This window comes from Oscarella lobularis, chromosome 20 (assembly GCF_947507565.1).
Source record: "Oscarella lobularis chromosome 20, ooOscLobu1.1, whole genome shotgun sequence".
Taxonomy (NCBI): Eukaryota; Metazoa; Porifera; class Homoscleromorpha; order Homosclerophorida; family Oscarellidae; genus Oscarella; species Oscarella lobularis.
The window spans coordinates 980032-996470 of record NC_089194.1 but is presented as its reverse complement, the minus strand read 5'-3'; the positions used below and the strand labels follow the sequence as shown (position 1 = coordinate 996470).

The 16439-nt window shown below is 44.6% G+C and overlaps 3 protein-coding genes and 2 long non-coding RNA genes across 7 annotated transcripts; 1 reads left to right on the top strand and 4 right to left on the bottom strand.

Moving 5' to 3' along the window:
- Positions 1-334: 334 nt before the first annotated feature.
- On the bottom strand, positions 335-2780 carry LOC136199142 (uncharacterized). Its single transcript, XR_010672990.1, has 2 exons — positions 1033-2780; positions 335-982 (listed from the first exon to the last, which is right to left on the bottom strand). It is a non-coding gene; the product is annotated as an uncharacterized lncRNA (long non-coding RNA).
- On the top strand, positions 2399-8722 carry LOC136199132 (spectrin beta chain, erythrocytic-like). Of its 2 annotated transcripts, XM_065989268.1 has the most exons (18): positions 2399-2474; positions 2548-2609; positions 2661-2690; positions 2765-2857; positions 2919-2996; positions 3055-3147; positions 3199-3263; positions 3313-3390; positions 3453-3568; positions 3625-3719; positions 3766-4185; positions 4416-4997; positions 5086-5546; positions 5597-6395; positions 6619-7194; positions 7245-7903; positions 8063-8207; positions 8273-8722. In XM_065989268.1, the coding sequence occupies exons 1-18, from the start codon at positions 2435-2437 to the stop codon at positions 8642-8644; spliced, it is 4764 nt and encodes a 1587-aa protein (XP_065845340.1). In that variant the 5' UTR covers positions 2399-2434; the 3' UTR covers positions 8645-8722. The 2 variants fall into 2 exon arrangements, with proteins under 2 accessions (XP_065845340.1, XP_065845338.1); XM_065989266.1 differs by lacking the exon at positions 2399-2474 and having other exon boundaries at positions 2481-2609.
- Positions 7928-16407, bottom strand: LOC136199143 (uncharacterized). 2 transcript variants are annotated; one of them, XR_010672991.1, is made up of 3 exons: positions 16288-16407; positions 8239-8507; positions 7928-8181 (listed from the first exon to the last, which is right to left on the bottom strand). It is a non-coding gene; the product is annotated as an uncharacterized lncRNA (long non-coding RNA). The 2 variants fall into 2 exon arrangements; XR_010672992.1 differs by lacking the exon at positions 16288-16407 and adding an exon at positions 8572-8659.
- On the bottom strand, positions 9354-13293 carry LOC136199232 (serine/threonine-protein kinase TNNI3K-like). Its single transcript, XM_065989404.1, has 18 exons — positions 13066-13293; positions 12904-13009; positions 12746-12846; positions 12605-12694; positions 12460-12558; positions 12315-12413; positions 12023-12121; positions 11877-11975; positions 11737-11827; positions 11627-11688; positions 11172-11273; positions 11041-11124; positions 10892-10996; positions 10764-10847; positions 10590-10692; positions 10499-10540; positions 10284-10448; positions 9354-10237 (listed from the first exon to the last, which is right to left on the bottom strand). The coding sequence occupies exons 2-18, from the start codon at positions 12920-12922 to the stop codon at positions 9453-9455; spliced, it is 2229 nt and encodes a 742-aa protein (XP_065845476.1). The 5' UTR covers positions 12923-13009; positions 13066-13293; the 3' UTR covers positions 9354-9452.
- Positions 13303-15440, bottom strand: LOC136199231 (ankyrin repeat domain-containing protein 6-like). Its single transcript, XM_065989403.1, has 12 exons — positions 15394-15440; positions 15084-15346; positions 14932-15023; positions 14792-14881; positions 14646-14744; positions 14500-14598; positions 14213-14311; positions 14061-14159; positions 13933-14011; positions 13842-13885; positions 13415-13486; positions 13303-13362 (listed from the first exon to the last, which is right to left on the bottom strand). The coding sequence occupies exons 1-12, from the start codon at positions 15438-15440 to the stop codon at positions 13303-13305; spliced, it is 1143 nt and encodes a 380-aa protein (XP_065845475.1).
- Positions 16408-16439: the final 32 nt, after the last annotated feature.

The following is a 16439-nucleotide window of genomic DNA, read 5'->3' as shown; positions in this document are numbered from 1 at the left end:
GAAATTACATGTATATGTTGCTTTGCGCGTTTGTTTAGGTGAATTCTCTCGTTTATGGACTGATTTAGGTGATTCAACCCGGCGGGAATTTGTTTCACTAAAATCAGCCAGTGAGATCTGCGAAATCAATGCGGTCGACCTGCCCTTCATTTTGCTGTATTGAAAATTCCCGTATACAGTAGGAAAACGGCTTCTTGCTAAAAAACCTAGAAAAGAGGAGGAGCCACGATTTTTATACGGGACATACGAGTACTGCTCCTCCTCTTTTCGTGGTTTTTTAGCGAGAAGCCGTTTTCCTACTGTATACGGGAGTTACCAATGTAAAGAACAGTGGTCGTGTCAATGATTGATTTAATTTCAGGAAAGCTATTCTGTCAGAACAGTTACTTTAGAGAATCTCACAACAATTACAAAAAAAATTGCGTCATTTCTTTCATCTTTAGCCCTCCTCGGGAAAAATAATGTTATATAGAAACAAACAAAAAATCTTTTCTCTTCATTTCGAGCAGTCTACTTCACTCTTCCGACCTTCGGTGAGCTGTTAGCAGTCGATCATGATCCACGACTCCGCGTACGGTCATTCACTTAGAAAAAATATTCCTGAGGCCGCGCTGCAGAAAAAACGCCAACACGTGGCGCTAGAAATAATCACAGCATTCGTTGAACTTGCTTGCAATTACTGGTCCTACAAACGCATCAACAGCCAGCTAGCCCAAATTAAATTAATTAATTAAAAAGGTTAGCGCTGTGAGAAATGCAGAGGATATAAAATGAATCTGTCCTAACGCAAGGAGTGCACGCCGATTTAGCGCCTAGGCAAATGTTATTCTGATTAATAATGGTCTTGCTTCAACGTTGTGTATAGGTAACAGAGGTGTCCAGTGCGACTACTTTTCTTTTCAAGGAAGTAATAACAAGCGACCACTTCTGGGAATGGCGCGAATGCTCGTCTGAGACGGCTAGTGCACCTGGTTACGGAATACTAAATAAATAATCAAATCAATGTGTGACGTAGTCACGGTCTTTGTGTACCTCTACACTTGGTCAGTAGAACGCTGGCAACTTCAAGGTGACATGAGTGGATCGGGTTGTGAGGAAAATAATTCGAGTCATAATCAATCCAACGCAACAGACGGTTTGAAGAATCTCATTGGCAGCGACCATTACATTCAAGTGGCGCTGGTCATTCCAGCTTGCATTCATCTTTCCCTATGCACAATTGCTCTCGCAGCTATCGCTCGCGTGCGCGTTCTGCGCGTGGGCCAAAATCTCTACATTGTCAATATGATTTTTTCCGACGTCCTTAGCGCCATCGTCGGATTGTGGCTATTTATCTTCGCACTGTACGACTACGACTACGGAAATCAGAGGATGATACCCGCTTGCCAAACCGTTCTCTTCTTATGGCACTGGCAATTCTGCTGGTCAATGTCAATGTCTCACGAAGTCGCTACCTAACTATTAGAAATCCCCTTGCACCTGACGTAACCACTCGAAGGGCTGCCATCACAAGTGCCATCACGTGTCTAATTGGAATCATCATTGCCACGCTTCCTCTCGTCACCTGGGCAAAGTACGTCTTTAAATACGTATTGCTCCAGGACGGCTATTTTACAACGTTCTGCACGCGTGACAATTCGAATCCTTGCAACTATCTATCGTTTTTGCTCGTCTACTTTGGCATATCCTATTGGCTGCCTTTGGCATTTGTCATATTTTACCTGGTCAAAACTCTGAGATTAGTCATTCAAAGAGTCGCGGTACGACGACGACTAACTGGAACGGCGTCCAATGGCACTGGCAAGGAAACAGGGCAATTCGCGACTCCTATTTACAAATCCAAAGCCTTCTGGTACGTCGTTGCTATCATTTCCTCGAACGCAATATTTCCTGCTCCAAATATCACCATACTTTTAATCCGCGCCTTTCGACCAGTAGGTTCGGACGCTTTCCTCGCTTCGAATTTGATTCTGACGCTGAATTTTCTCGTCAATTCGGTGCTCTACTGTTTCTGGGTCAGAACGCTTACGAGTTCGCTTTGGAACATTTTGTGCTGCCGAAAACTGCAGCGCAACGTGTCTGTGAGAAACTCATAAAGGCAGTGGGCCATCAGGAAAAAGAGACTATTCAGTGTTGCATGTGAATTTTATGTCCTGTACGTGTCAGCTATTCGTGCACATGTGTGTATGAGAGTATTATCCCAATATGAATATTTCCGCGAGGCAGGGGAGCGCTCGTACGTGCCAAACGCCAGGACTTCCTAAGAGGGGCCCCACTTTGCAAACGGTTGCAACTCACCGTGGTTTCGTCGCCGATGTACGGCTGCTCTTCAAAGTGCGAAAGGAAAGCGAGATCCGACAAGACTACAAAGAGAATGACAAACTCGCGTCAAAGCGCATGCGCAAACACTCGCATTTCAGGTTTCCGCGTCGACATGGCTTCCCGAACCAGTTTGAAAACGATGGAAAGCAAAGGTAACGACGGTAGCCAGGATGTTGTACCGTACGTACGCTCGCTGTTCTCTTCGTCCTCCGAAACGGCGTCCAGGCAGAGCGATAGCCATAAAACGCGTCGTCTTCACGCGATGGATCAACAAACGACTCGCCGAGGTATCGTGTAACGCTAACTTACTTCGTACAAATCATTTCATTTCGCTTTAGGCTCGAAATGCGACGTCGTCGTCGGATTCCGTAAGTTCCGGTTGATATTATAACGACTTTCGACGAAGAATTCGCCTTCGTGCGCTCGTCTGTTTACGTTTTAGTTACCTGGAAACCCGTGCGAGGACGTTTTGGAGGACCTTCACGACGGCTTCCTGTTATTAGACTTGCTCGAGGCCATATCCGGCGAATCGTTGGTACGGCTTCGCGGTCGTCATACACTTGCGCGCGCTGGAATTAAGAGCCGGATGTTCGTAGAAACGCAATCGCGGCAATTCGCGCGCTCATTTTCAGGCGAACATTACCGAGGCGTTTTCGTTTCTGGATGATCAAGGGGTGCGGACTAATCTAATAGAATACATACTAAAATTTAGGGTGATTGAGTTTTTGCAAGATTGATTATACGGGAATTACGGTTGCGCAAATTCTGGACGGGGATCCTACCGGAACTTTGGGCCTTGTTTGGGCAATCATGAGATTTTATAATGTAGAAACCTATAATCTAATAATTTGCTTTAGTAATTGATAGAATTTTAAGGCTAAAGTGCAGAGCAATATTGGAAAAAGAGAATTGATTTCCTGGTTTCAAAATAAAATGACTAAGTAACAATTCGCTCTCGCCTAAATTGTTCTTCATGAATTCTATTTATAGGTGTGATGTCAAGGTTACTGACTTAGGAAAGAGTTGGAAGGACGGATTAGCCTTTGGAGCCCTTATAGCGTCTTTTAGGTTAATTGAACGTTTGGGTATCTATCTACTGTACCTCCTAAAGAGCAGTTATTCTTACTTAGACCTAGTTTACTTGACCTGGCAGACTGGAAATCCAAACCGGTTGATGTCAGACTCGACGAAGCTTTTCGTATTGGACAGGAAGAATTTGGAGTCGAAAAATTATTAGAACCGGAAGGTCAACTATTTTTTTATTTATTTTGCGGGAACAAATGATTGACTTCTCTGTTGCAGACTTTTGCTCAGGTGACGCAGACGAACATTCGGTGTTGATTTATTTGTCTGAATGGCATCACGTTTTGAAGGACAAAAGTCCTGTTGAAGATATTGTAATTTTCCATTTTCTCATTTTATTATACACTTTATTCCTTTTAGCGAGATTTTAACTGCGGCGCTGATGAAGCTGATGAAGACGTAGTTAAATTTCAATCCGCTTTTGAAAAATTCAGAACGTGGCTAGAAAAAGCAGAAGCGGCACGTGACGAATTATTTGGCGACTTCAACGACAAGCTTCAGAACGTTGACGATTATCGTGAGATATTCAATTTGCAATTACAGCGCGCGAATTTGCTCTACCTCGAACAATACGTGGAGATGGGAAAAGGAGACGTAGCCGGTTTCGAAGACTTGAGGAAACGCTTTGAAGCTTTAGAACATCTCGAATTTGACAATTTGCTGGAGGACTGCGAGACATATTACGACGACGTTCTTCAATGGATCACTCAAGCTGATCACGTGTCCAAGTCGAACGAAGAAGTGGTGGGCAGGGAGCGGAGCCCTCAATCTCAAGCGCAAGTATGAAAGATCATTATGTGTTCGTATATTGATAGCTTGGGTGACGCGTAAGCCGATCTGACTGATCACGTGGCAAAAAGGGAGGGAAGGGGTCTCCTCCTCCAGAAAGAGGAGGAGCTTCCTTCAGGACAGATTCCTTTATGGTTCTGTCATTCTGGTAGCCTTGTATACATAAATATCTACGTAACCCTGATCCCCACCGCTCTTTGACTAATCTAATTATCTCACAGGATCTCCTTGAAAGGTTACCCAGAGTCCGAGAGTCAGTCTCTTCCATCGAACAAGGACTCAAGGATCGAGACTCTCAATTGGTTCCCAACCCACGTTGGCTTACGGCTCACATCGGAACGATGGCCGTCACTCTCGACCGATCAGAAGCCGCCTTGAAGTCGTCTCTCGAAGAATCGCGTCGCTTCACTCTGGGCAATGCCGACTACAAAGAAACGCGCGAGAGTCTCGAGAGAAAGATCGCGCAGGTGAGAGAGCCCGGTGACGTCGATGTGAATATATTTGACGACGATTGGTTTTGTCATGGCGACGAATTGATGTCGACGCTCGATCAATTGGCGAGCGATTTAGTGCGAGGGGTCAGCGTGGGTAAAACGCGTCGCTTCGAGGACGATTTGACTTCGCTGAGAGAGGCTTGGGTCGAAGTGAGACTCATCGCTTCGACACGAATGAGAACGTTTGAATTCGAACGGGTGAAGTGCGAGTTGGAGAAGTTTTTGAACGAGGCGGACGAGGTGCTGGAGAAGAGCAAGAAGACCGGCGGGCCTCTGGAGGCCGTGAGGAAGCAGAAGGAAATTCACGAGGTAAGATTGAACGCCTTTTGGTTTGTGAGAGGTGTAATCAAATAATAAATAATAAGTATTTGGTTACATGATACCTTCCTCACATTAGACGTTTTTCTCCGAGACGAATTTCGCCTCTCCGTGTGAAGCACTTGTCTCTAAGCTCGCCAAAGACGCCGAACCACGGGCCGGCGCTTCGGTTGATTTCACAGCAACCGTGACGACGCTTCGAACTCGCTTCGCTAAAACCAACGAATCCGCTGCGCAACTCGCTGCGAAATTAGACAAAGACATCGAAGTGTGGGAAATCTTCATTGAAGACATGCAAGAAATCGTTTCGTGGCTCGAGCAGAACGAGTCTCACATTCTTCAGCTGGAGAACAAGCACGATAAATCCGACCTAGCGACGGTGGACAGCATCGAAGCGTTCCGCGACGAAGTGCAAGAATTTCAAGACGAAGTGACGGCATACGGAAAAGAGGAAGTCATGGTGAACTTTCGCGCCTACGGCGAGCAACTCGCGCCCGCGTGCGCAGACGTCAAACTCGACGTGGAAGTAGTGACAGACAGGTAAGAAAGTCTATTACATATATATACTGACGTACCTTTGATCTTTCCAGATACGAAAAATTGGTCGAAGAGGTTCTGTGTCTTCAAACCCCCGTCGAAATTCTCTTCAAAACCTGGACCGAGTTCCTCAACATATCGGTCGAACTCGACGAGTGGATCGTCGACGCGAACGCGCTTCTCGAGGAGAGCGACACGATCGCGACGGCGTCCGAAGCGGAAGCGTACGCGAAGCGACATCGCGACTTCTTCGCTCATCACAAAATTCAAAATTCGAAACTGTCGCGTCTGAGTCAATTGCTCGATGAAATCGCCGCGCAAAGTCGTCAGGAAAAGCCCGCCTATCTCGCCGAGCGACTCGCCGCGCTCCTGAGCGGCTACGATCGCGCCTGCGCTCTCCAAAAAACCGTACTCGAAGAAATCGAATTTTTAATTAAATTGATATTAATCAGTGACGAGCTGAACGCCTATTTCGATCGAATCGAAACATTATTGGGAGATCTGGCGTGTGGGCGGGGTCAAGAGGAAGAGCTCACGACTCAATTGGACGAGCTACTTCAGGAGATGACGCTTCAGCAGGAGAAAGTCGGCGAAGCGGGAATTCTCTACGGACGTTTGCAGGGGCGCGGCTTGGGCGACTGCTGTAGCAGTCCTGATGAGATGCGCGCGCGTTTGGAGACGGTGAAGCGCAAGCAGGACAAGCTGTTCGAGCGTCGCGAGTTGGACGAAGAGGCGCGGGAGTTCGTCGACAGCGTCGTCGAGAAGGACTTGGAAAGGGCGGAGGAACTCGTTGCAACGGGCGACGTCGAATGCGATCTCGAAGCGGACGGCGAGCTGCAAAAGAAATTCGAGGTTAGTATATAATTAAGCCGGATTTACGTTAAATTAGCGACGCAACGCAACGTAACTTCCTTATATGGTAAAGGAAAAGTAAGTACGTTATAGCAGCAGCAGCAACAACAACAACAACAACTACAATAACATCCAATTGTACATTGCGTTGCGTCCGTTAATTAATTAATGCAAATCCGGCTTAATTAAAAAATTAATTATTAAATAATATATTTCTTCTTAGGATTCCTTGAAGTGCCTCGAAACTCACGCGGATTCCGTTCAGAGTCTCGTAGATCGTCTTGCACCCCACTGGGATCATCCTCCGACGTCGCCCCCCAATCGGCTCGACTATCTACGCACCATGCAAGCGAAGCTCCAGTCGACGATCGTCGCGCTCAAGAACGGCATCCTAAAGTGCCAAGAAGTTACCTGTTTCGTTCAGGGATTCAATTTGTCATTGAAAATCGTCTGCGATTACGTTGAGAGGGCTCGACGCGCGTTGGGTCGAGATAGCGCGCGCGAGTGCCGCGGCGTTTTCTCCGACGACGAAGTGATGAAGCAGCGCGACTTTCTCGCGTCGGCCGTCGAGACGCTCGAAGGTCTTCATCTACTGGCAAAGAAGGAAAAAGTCGCGCCGCACGAAAAACGAGCCGAACAGGTTGAGAACGAGCTTGAGAGCGTCATAGCGAGAGGCGCGACTCGCGTCAAAGAAATGCAAGTCGAAAGTCTAATGCGAGAAGCGGAAGCGGATATACGGGCACTCGAAGCGTCGCGTGGCAACGCCCAAACATTCGAGAAAGCCTTGAAAGAAGCGGACGTAAAAGAATAAAAAATAAATAAATAAATAAATAATTCGGAAATGTTTAGATACCTCGTGAGAAATTAGATGCCGTGGGGCAGCACGTGGACGTTCTTCAAAACGAGGGTCTCTCGTCGGCTCTCGTCAATCTGAAGGGAAAACACTCGCGAGTCGTTAAATTTCTCGAATCGGGTCTTAGTTCTTGGTTGGCTCAACGAGCGTTGGTCGATGCCGTTCGACGGGATATCGACTCCTGTCAGGGCGGTTTTATTGACGACGTCGGCGAGAGGGTTGAGCTCGCGCGCGAAAAGGTTACGAAGCTCGAGACGGAGAACGCGGGGTTGGAAACGTATTTAACTGACGTCGAGGTTGGTTTTAATGATTGCGAGGTTGAGGAATTTAAGGCGGAGTTGAGTAAATTGAGAGGGGCGCCTGACGTCGAGGAAGGCTGCAATATGCTTCGCGATTGGCTGGACGAGAAGGGAGCCGGATTTGATGCCGTTGCTAGGGCGACGAATGCGGACATTGATACTTTGACGAGAGAAAGGAATTATTGCACTGAGCTTCAGGATGAGATGGCCGGACGAGAGGACGAATTGAACGAGCTAAGGAGACGGGCGGAGGAACTGCGAGACGTTCTTCCGGAGAGCCAGCAACCGGGTTTGGAGGAAATGCTCGGTGACGTGACGTCGAAATGGGCGGGTCTAGAGAAGAGAGTAAAAGACAGGTAGGAGGGGGAGTATCTGTACATGTGGAACCTTAAAATCCAGTATTGTAGCTTATAACTAATTCAAACGGTAAAACGAGTTAGGTTATTACAGGAGCTATTAGTTTATAGAGGTTCCAATGTGTAACGTACCTATATATGTCTTCATTTGTTTCTTAGGCTTAGCCTCATCAAGGCGTCTACCGAAAAATTGATAAGTGAAGTCGAAGTGGTTGCCAACATGGAAACGTGGCTCGGCGAAAAGAAACGTCATTTTAGAGAAATTCAGCGCAACCAAGCTGAAGAAAAACTCGACGAATTAGAGGTATTCAAAATAAACAGAAGCGCGCCCAAACCTATTTCACTTATCTTCCTGTCCTGTCTTTCAAGGTTCTCTCCAACGAAGCGAGGGACAAAATGGATCAATTAGAACAGTCCCCAGACGACAGCGCTCCCGATCTTCTCGATCGTTTTTTCGACTTTGGCAAGGACGTCGAGGAGGAGATCGACCGGAGAAAACGAGGAGAATTTGTGAGGGCAAGGAGACCTCCTGCAGCAGAGGAATCTGACTTATTTCAGGTGCAAGAAGATGAGACGGACTCTGCTGGAAAAATTTCTCTCGGCACTAGAAGAGAAAATAGCGTCTGTTTTCGTTGTTTCTTTCTTTTGTTTAAGCTACTGCTTCTTACGTTGGTAATTTTATATTTCGTGGCGCTAGGTCCTAGTATCGAAGTAAGTCCTGGGACCACTCCAGCTCAATAGACCGACTCTTTTCTTTGACTACTACAATAAAAGCTTTTTTCAAATTTCAGCTAAATAAATGTTAGGTGATTCCGCGAATGCAAGTTGCGCTTGGCTTACAAAAGGATCTCAGAAGTTAGCCTCGGACCCAGGCCTCTCCCACGAACATTGTTAGCTCGTGGGAGAGGCCTGGGTCCGAGGCTGCACCAGAGATTAAATAGGATAGGGTATAATAGGATATCTCCTATTTAATCTCTGGCTGCACTACACATACAGCACCACGTCACGTTACATTGAGCAAATGGCGCTCTCCTTAGGTTTGGAGTCTCGTCGATCTGAAGCAGCGCTCCCGCTGCGTGAACCAACGCGCATCGACATCTGCCTGCCGTCTACAATCAACTTTGCCGTCGAAGCTTTCTTGCAGAGTTTCTCGATCGACGTCTACCACCGTCATGTCGTCTTCTGCATTTTCCGCGCGATTCATTGCGTGGCGAATCGCTTCGACTTGATCGACGGTCGTGGCGATGGCGACTCGCCGCTTGATTAACGGCAATTCGCCGCTTGGCTCGTTTCGTGCTCGAGACCTCCTGTGGGGCCCCGCCAAAATTCCTTGAGGTTCTTGCTCTTTCAAATGACTATTCTTGCTATCCTCGAGACTCCAATACCTTAGTTCATTCGTAAAACTAGGTCTCTTGGTCAAAGATCAAATAGGATCATAACAGTTACCGCCCGTATAAGAAAAATGACTAATAAATCAACAAAAACAAAACTTAAAAACTACTAATGACTTGCTTAAGATAGTACAGTATTGCGTCAAGGATATTCTGTATTAGTTCCATGGCTCACCCACTAGCTCCACTTTCTCTCCCCCATGCATCTTACCTTTGACCATTCTTTTCGCTGGACAACTCTTGTATTCCTCGTCAGATTCCTGGATGACTTCCAATCTGGCCAAACACTCCGCTGCTGAAGGCCTCTTCGAACGATCGACTTCAACCATTGCTAGGCCAAGACGCTTTATGATAGGATGGCGAACACTTGTTGCTTGGGCCATTCTCTTTTTTGCTGCCGGTTGCTCTCCCGTCATCAATTCAATGAACGTCACGCCGAGGCTATAGACGTCGGCCATTTTAGTGTTGTGCTGACCCGGTTCGGACCTTTCCGGAGCGACGTAAGGAGGACTCATTGGCCCAGCCGACCGACTGTAGATTTCGGAAAAACGAGCTGCTCCCAAATCGCAGATTTTCGCTTCCATTACTGACGTGACGACGACATTTGTTGATCGAATGTCTCCGTGAAGAATGCCGAGTCCGTGAAGATAGCAGATTCCAGACGCACAGCCCATTGCGACGTCGACTTGCTCTCTGAGAAGAAGAGGACCGTCGGCTGCGACAATGATATCAGAGAGAGATGCTTCGAGAAGCTCTGATATGATTCTCAGTGGAATTTTATCTTGAGTGATGACGCCGAGCAAAGAGACGACGTTGGGATGATGAACTTTGCTGCAGATTGAAATTTCTTGTTCTAATCGACGAAGATAAACGTCGACGCGAAGAAACTCGTAGAAGGTTTTGACGGCGACGTTGCAGCCGCGCCAACGACCCACACGAACGTCTTAAATAAAGAATTAGTCAAATCATAGATCATCCTACTTAATTACCTCCGAACGATCCGCTGCCGAGTTTGACGTCACTTATTTTAATGTCGGTTGAAGAAATTTGACGCACGTTTTCGCATTGGCTCATGTTTCGTTGCGCTTCTTGGGCAACGAGTCGAGCTTCGTCGCGTTCCTGCTCCAGTTGAGTACAACGTTCAGAAGTCCTTCCTAATAAGAGATCATCTTAGGAAGGCATAACATTGCATATATCTCTTTACTGCGCTGCTGTTCCAGTTGAGTACAACGTTCAGACATCCTTCCTAATAAGTAATCATAGTTTATGAGTCGTACTACCCTTCTATCTCTTACTGATATCCGTTTCTGCTCGTTCACGAAGGAACTGAACTTCCCTCATTTTTTCTTCGTGCTCTGAAAGAATGGTGTCTTTTTCTTTCTGCAGGTCACGGACGAGCTAACAAAATGCAACGTGCCATAGAATCCAGAATCCCTTTATTATTAGTAACACTAATCCCACCAACCAACCTGTTGAGACGAATGAAGATTTCTTTCTGTTTCTCGAGTACAAGCTTTCCCCTCCTCCAGGCGACGTTGTAGCTCTTGTACGAGCTTAAGAAATACATTTACTGTCTAGCTTGTGCACAGCTATATACCTGTTGAGACGAGCAGAGATCATCGGAGAGACTTTCCTTCTCCGTACAAGCAGTGTTTCTCTCTTTCTCAGACTTATCAAGACAACGTTGCAGCTCTTGTACGAGCTAAAGAAATGCATAAAATAATCCACTTTAGCACAGCTATATACCTCTGCGAGACTTTCTTTCTCCGCACAGGCAACATTTCTCTCTTCTTCCGTCTTATCAAGGCGACGTTGCTGCTCACCAACACGCTAATAAACACTAAACATTAATTCAGATTAAATATCATTGTTCTGACCTGGTGAGACAGGTCTTGAGTCCTCTTTTCCAAGACAAATGGGTGCAAGATGGGTGGATGACGATAGGACTTTAAATCTTCTCTCAAAGTCGTCTCTTCTGCCTAGAAAACGATCATTCTTATTAGACTTTGAATAATCAGCACCTTTGACAATGTTTCCTAACTGTGTGAACACTAGAATAACATTTTTTCGTTAGGTCACAATACTGATCTATTTATCTGCTAACAAGTCAATGATCGACAATCTCCACATGCTGTTTCAAGACAATTAATTGATTGGTGGATGTTTTTTAGTTCGTTTTTGACGTGCACAACGACATAAAGTCTTTCTTCTATCTATATCCCACACTTTGACACTTCCCAGGACATCGAATAAATTTATTCAATTCCTCTACCTCTCAATTGCGTACAAGAGCAACGTAATAATAATGGTTGATTCTATGAGAGAGATTTACCTCTCGTTGTAGAATTGTTTCCTCTTTTTCATCCGCTCTAATTGCTTTATCTGTAGAAGAAGCTGCCTATGGAAAACTCATATAAACACGTCACAAAATCTCATCTATGCCTTCCTCTCGTTTACTGAAAATATTCAAGAGTTTTGCTTTCAGTGTAAAGTGGTTATGAAAATCAGCAATTTGAATGGCTCCTCTATTTCCCTACATCAATCAAAGATTAGAAGCTAAACTGTCTTTCGTAGTATCTCACTTTGTCCTTTGCATAAATATTGCATCCCTTTACAATTAGAATATTCATCACTCTTTCTTTTCCCCAGTAAATGGCTTCCAAAAACGGCGTTCTCTCTTCCTATCAATGAACTTCGTTATAATTATAGATTGCTAATAAATCAATACCCGATTGACAACTTCAATGTCTGCTCCAACTGAAACCAAATATTCAGCAATTTCAACGTGATTCTCTCGACATGCCCAATGAAGCGAAGTGTTGCGCCTCTAAAACGGCTGTATTGAAATATTGTCTGGTTCTTTGGATAGAAGCCAGAGCCACACCCATTTGATTTTGATTTTCCCGCCCACAATACTTCACTTAGTTTGGAAGTAAGCACCAATGCTGTTCTACTCTATTCATCAAAGCTGGCGCTCATATTTGTGGATGTGGCCATGACTTAAACGTTACATTCAATACCCGATTAGATTTATGATTGGCATCCAATCCCAATCCAATTAGTCGTTTAACAATTTCCAAATGACCCCGAGAACTCGCAAATGCCAATGCTTCACCATCCTACAAGCATCTCATTAGTAACAACCCCAATGACAGTCTTACTTACCAAGCCCTTTGCATGAATATTGCATCCATTTTCAATTAAAACTTCCATCACTTCCCTATTTCCATTCTCAGCGGCTGAATGAAAGGGCGTCATATTGAACTATTAATTATTTGGTCATGATTATTAATAGCTAATAAATTAATACCGAATTACGAGCTTCCATGTGTGCTCCAGCTGAAATCAAATATCTTGCCATTTCAGCGTCACGTGCCAAATGAAGGCAAGTTTCTTCATCCTAAATACGCCGTGAGAGAATCGAAGTTTTGACTTTCTGATTCGACACTACTCGTTGCACAGCATCTTTCGCTGTCTTCCACGTTTCCGGATAACGTCGAATATATGAAGACACGGTTTTTTTATCTCCATTTTCGACAGCCGAAAGAAAGGCTAGTAGAAACACACGAAATCGTTAGAGTGATCGGTAGCAAAAGAAATAACGACAACCGTCGTCGCTGTTCGCCATTGTGAGAGAATTCCAGCTGAGAGGACGAAGGATGCGCAGTGAACGAAGTCCCGTACAATGTCGTTGTCATAGAATTTTGAGGCGAACCTGTATAGAGTCAAATACAATAAAATAATAACATATGCATGCACCAGATACCTTACTTAGTTCAGTCGTAAAACTAAAGAGGACATAATACCGCCTCCCCGTATATGAACAAAATATGACAAAAAAAAGCATCCCAACATCCAGGAATAAAATGAGAAAAAGAAATCAAAAATATCCATAGAGAAAATGACAAGCATAAAAATACACAATGAATGATAAGATAGCATTCATTGCGTTACTTACTGTTGTCCCACTAACCTGTGAGACGAATGAAGATTCTCGATGAGATTCCTCTATTTTGCTCGAGCGGACGCTCTCTCCTTTTGTAGGCGACGCTGAAGCTCACGAACGAGCTAAAGAAGCGCAATACACAAAATAATTCACTATCTAACATCAACCATTTACTTGTTGGGAGGAGCGGAGATCTTTTGCGAGACGTTCGTTCTCCTTTTCACGCTTATCAAGGCGAATTTGAAGCTATGGAATTGTAAATACTGATTCAGATTACTCATCTACTTATCTGCTAACAATTCATTGATTGACAACCCCGTGCTGTTCCAAAAATTTCGTCTCTAACGCGACCTGTACTCATCTATTTATCTGCTAACAAATCATTGATTGACAAGGCCCCCGTGCTGTTCCAAAATTTGTTTGTGAATGCTTTTTCGACGTGCACAACGATACAATGGTTTCTTCTATCTATAACATCGTCTCTAACGCCACCTTTACACTGGGAAGGACATCGAATCAATTCCTCTACCTCTCACTTGCGTATGAGCGCAACGTATTAATTTTAATGCTTGGCTCTATGAGGACGTATGCCTACATTTACCTCTTCATCCGCTGAAACTGTTCTATCTGTAGAAAAAGCAGCCTACGGAAACTCATATCAATACGTTACAAAATTTCATCTATGCTTTCCTCTCGTTCGCTGAAAATCTTCTCGAGTTTTTCTGTGAGTATAACGGTATTTTCAGAAATTTGAATGGCTCTTCTATTTTCCTACATCACTCAGAGATTAGAAGCTAAACTGCCTTTCGGGGTATCTCACTTTGTCCCTTGCATAAATACTGCATTTCCTTGCAATTAGAACATTCATCACTCTTTCACTGTCAAAGTAAACGGCTTCCAAAAACGGCGTTCTTCCAAACTACTGCATGAAATAAACTTCGCCATAATTATAGATTGCTAATAAATCAATACGTCATTGACAGCTTCAATGTGTGCCCCAACTGAAAGCAAATATTCTGCAATTTCAACTCGATCCTTGCAACATGCATAATGAAGGGAAGTGCTGCCATACTAAAAAGTGATTGTACTGAAATATTGCATGGTTTATTAGATAGAAGCCACAGCCATTTCATTTTGATTACTCTGCCCAGAATACATCACTTTGTTTGAAAGTGATGACCATAGTTCTACTCTCTATTCATCAAAACTAGCACTCATATTTGCGGATGTGGCCAATATTTAAACGTTAAATTGAATACCATATCACATTTATGATTGAAATCCAATCCCAATCCAACGAGTCGTTTAGCAATTTCCAAATGACCCCCATGACTTGCATATGCCAATGCTTCACCCCACTACAAGCATCTCATTAGTAACAATCCCCCATGACAGTTTTACTTACCGGACCCATTGCATCAATATTGCATTCATTTGCTATTAAAATTTCCATCACTTCGTTATATCCATTCTCAGCGGCTGAGAGAAAGGGCGTCAGTTCCCCCTATTAATATTTTAGGTCATGATTAGTGATTGCTAATAAATCAATACCGAATTACGAGCTTCCATATCTGCTCCAGCTGAAATCAAATGTCTTGCCATTTCAGCGTGACGTGCCAAATGAAGGCAAGTTTTTCCATGCTAAATACGCGGTGAGAGAGTCGAAGTTTGGACTTTCTGATTTGTGGCACCTGATTTTTCGCTGTCTTCCACTCATTCGGATTACGTCGAATATGTGAAGACACGGTTTCTTTATCTCCGCTTTCGACAGCCGAAAAAAAGGCTAGTATAGTAGTCGTTCGAATAGTCTAGCAGCAAAAGAAGAGTTAACAGCAACCGTCACCGCTATCTATGCCGCTATTCGCCATTTCCAGCTGAGGAGAGAACGAGGACGCGGAGTGAACCAGATCCGGTTGAGGCGTAGAAGCTTTCACAACAGATCTTAGAAGAGATCCGTGTATATTTGACTCCACCAGGGTTACTCCAGCTTCGGACACATCCGGGGCAGTGAGCGAAACGGATTTTGAGCCAGGGATTTGAACTTCGTACGACGCTTCACAGCAAAAATATCGAAGATTTACGAAGTCCAAGGTGAGCTGAAATAGACTGTAGGGATCGAGGTTATAGGGAACGGGGCCCCACTTACGATTTACCCTCGGTTGTACGTTGGTATAAGAGTGCGAAAAAAATAAGTAGCCATGTAATAACTATTATTTACACAACTGCCACTTTTCTGTTCACTTGTACTGTAAAATCTTTCAGCCAAGTTGGAATCATGAGCGGTTTGAAAAAAGCATCACCAGGAGATGTCATTTCGTCTGCTTCCTCAATTTTGAGTGTCCTGAAAGAAATACTCGATCCAATGGACTTCATCTCGAGAGCAATTGCTTTCGGAGTTGTCAATCACACGCCAACAGATTGGGAGCCTTTGAACGTTTACTACTGGTCAGGTACGTCAGACGCACTCCTTCCGGAGACAGTTCCAGGAAACCACGCTTTGGTGTACAACGCACGCAAAACGAAAGGTCTCACTGCTACAGGAGCTGTCGGAGTTCTCGCTTTCAAAGTAAAGAGCGATAAGCCATTCACCCTTGCAGTGCTCTTTAGCGTTCCTTTCGATTACAATTTGTACTATAACTGGTGGAACGTGAAAATCTACGAGGGAGTCCGAAGAGCCGATTATGATATGTATTATGAAATGTACAACGGAGATCCGTTCAAAGGCGATAACGGATGGCACGAGCGTTATCTCGGGCATGGCTTGACGGTGAAAGGCAACATGAACAGCTCCGAAAAGGCAACGCTACAAGTTCACATTCGTGAAAGTTGAAAAAAGCAGTTCTGCAGCCGGCAATTAAGCTTGCCTAACTTGAAAATAACATTGTTTGTGATTGTTGACGTGTGATTCGTGTACTCAATAAATATTCTTTGGCCATTGCTAGTCCCTACTAGAAGAGGCAGACTCTGCTGCAAAAATTTCTCCCCGCCCATATAGCATTTGTTTTCGTTGTTCCTTTCTTTCTTTTGTTTAAGCTACTGCTTCTTACGTTGGTAATTTTATATTTCGTGGCGCAAGGTCCTAGTATTGAAGTATGTCCTGGTACTACTCCGGCTCAATAGACTGACTCTTTTCTTTAAAGCCTTTCTTGTCGAATTTCAGCTAAATTAATCTTATTAGTTAAGAGGATTCTGACTTGCG

What these genes read in the sequence shown, in the direction of transcription:
- LOC136199231 (XM_065989403.1), bottom strand. Translation starts at nt 15,440, where the DNA reads ATGGCTACTTATTTTTTTCGCACTCTTATACCAACGTACAACCGAGG. An exon ending in GGAAGACAGCGAAAAATCAG is followed by an intron (nt 14,882 to 14,931) that starts GTGCCACAAATC and finishes CCGCGTATTTAG; the next exon opens with CATGGAAAAACTTGCCTTCA. An exon ending in GTATTTATGCAAGGGACAAA is followed by an intron (nt 14,012 to 14,060) that starts GTGAGATACCCC and finishes TGAGTGATGTAG; the next exon opens with GAAAATAGAAGAGCCATTCA.
- LOC136199132 (XM_065989266.1), top strand. Translation starts at nt 2,493, where the DNA reads ATGTTGTACCGTACGTACGCTCGCTGTTCTCTTCGTCCTCCGAAACGG. An exon ending in AAAGTCCTGTTGAAGATATT is followed by an intron (nt 3,720 to 3,765) that starts GTAATTTTCCAT and finishes TATTCCTTTTAG; the next exon opens with CGAGATTTTAACTGCGGCGC. An exon ending in AGCAGAAGGAAATTCACGAG is followed by an intron (nt 4,998 to 5,085) that starts GTAAGATTGAAC and finishes TCCTCACATTAG; the next exon opens with ACGTTTTTCTCCGAGACGAA.
- LOC136199232 (XM_065989404.1), bottom strand. An exon ending in ATATTTATGCAAAGGACAAA is followed by an intron (nt 11,828 to 11,876) that starts GTGAGATACTAC and finishes TGATTGATGTAG; the next exon opens with GGAAATAGAGGAGCCATTCA. An exon ending in AGAAAGAAAGTCTCGCAGAG is followed by an intron (nt 10,997 to 11,040) that starts GTATATAGCTGT and finishes GCATTTCTTTAG; the next exon opens with CTCGTACAAGAGCTGCAACG.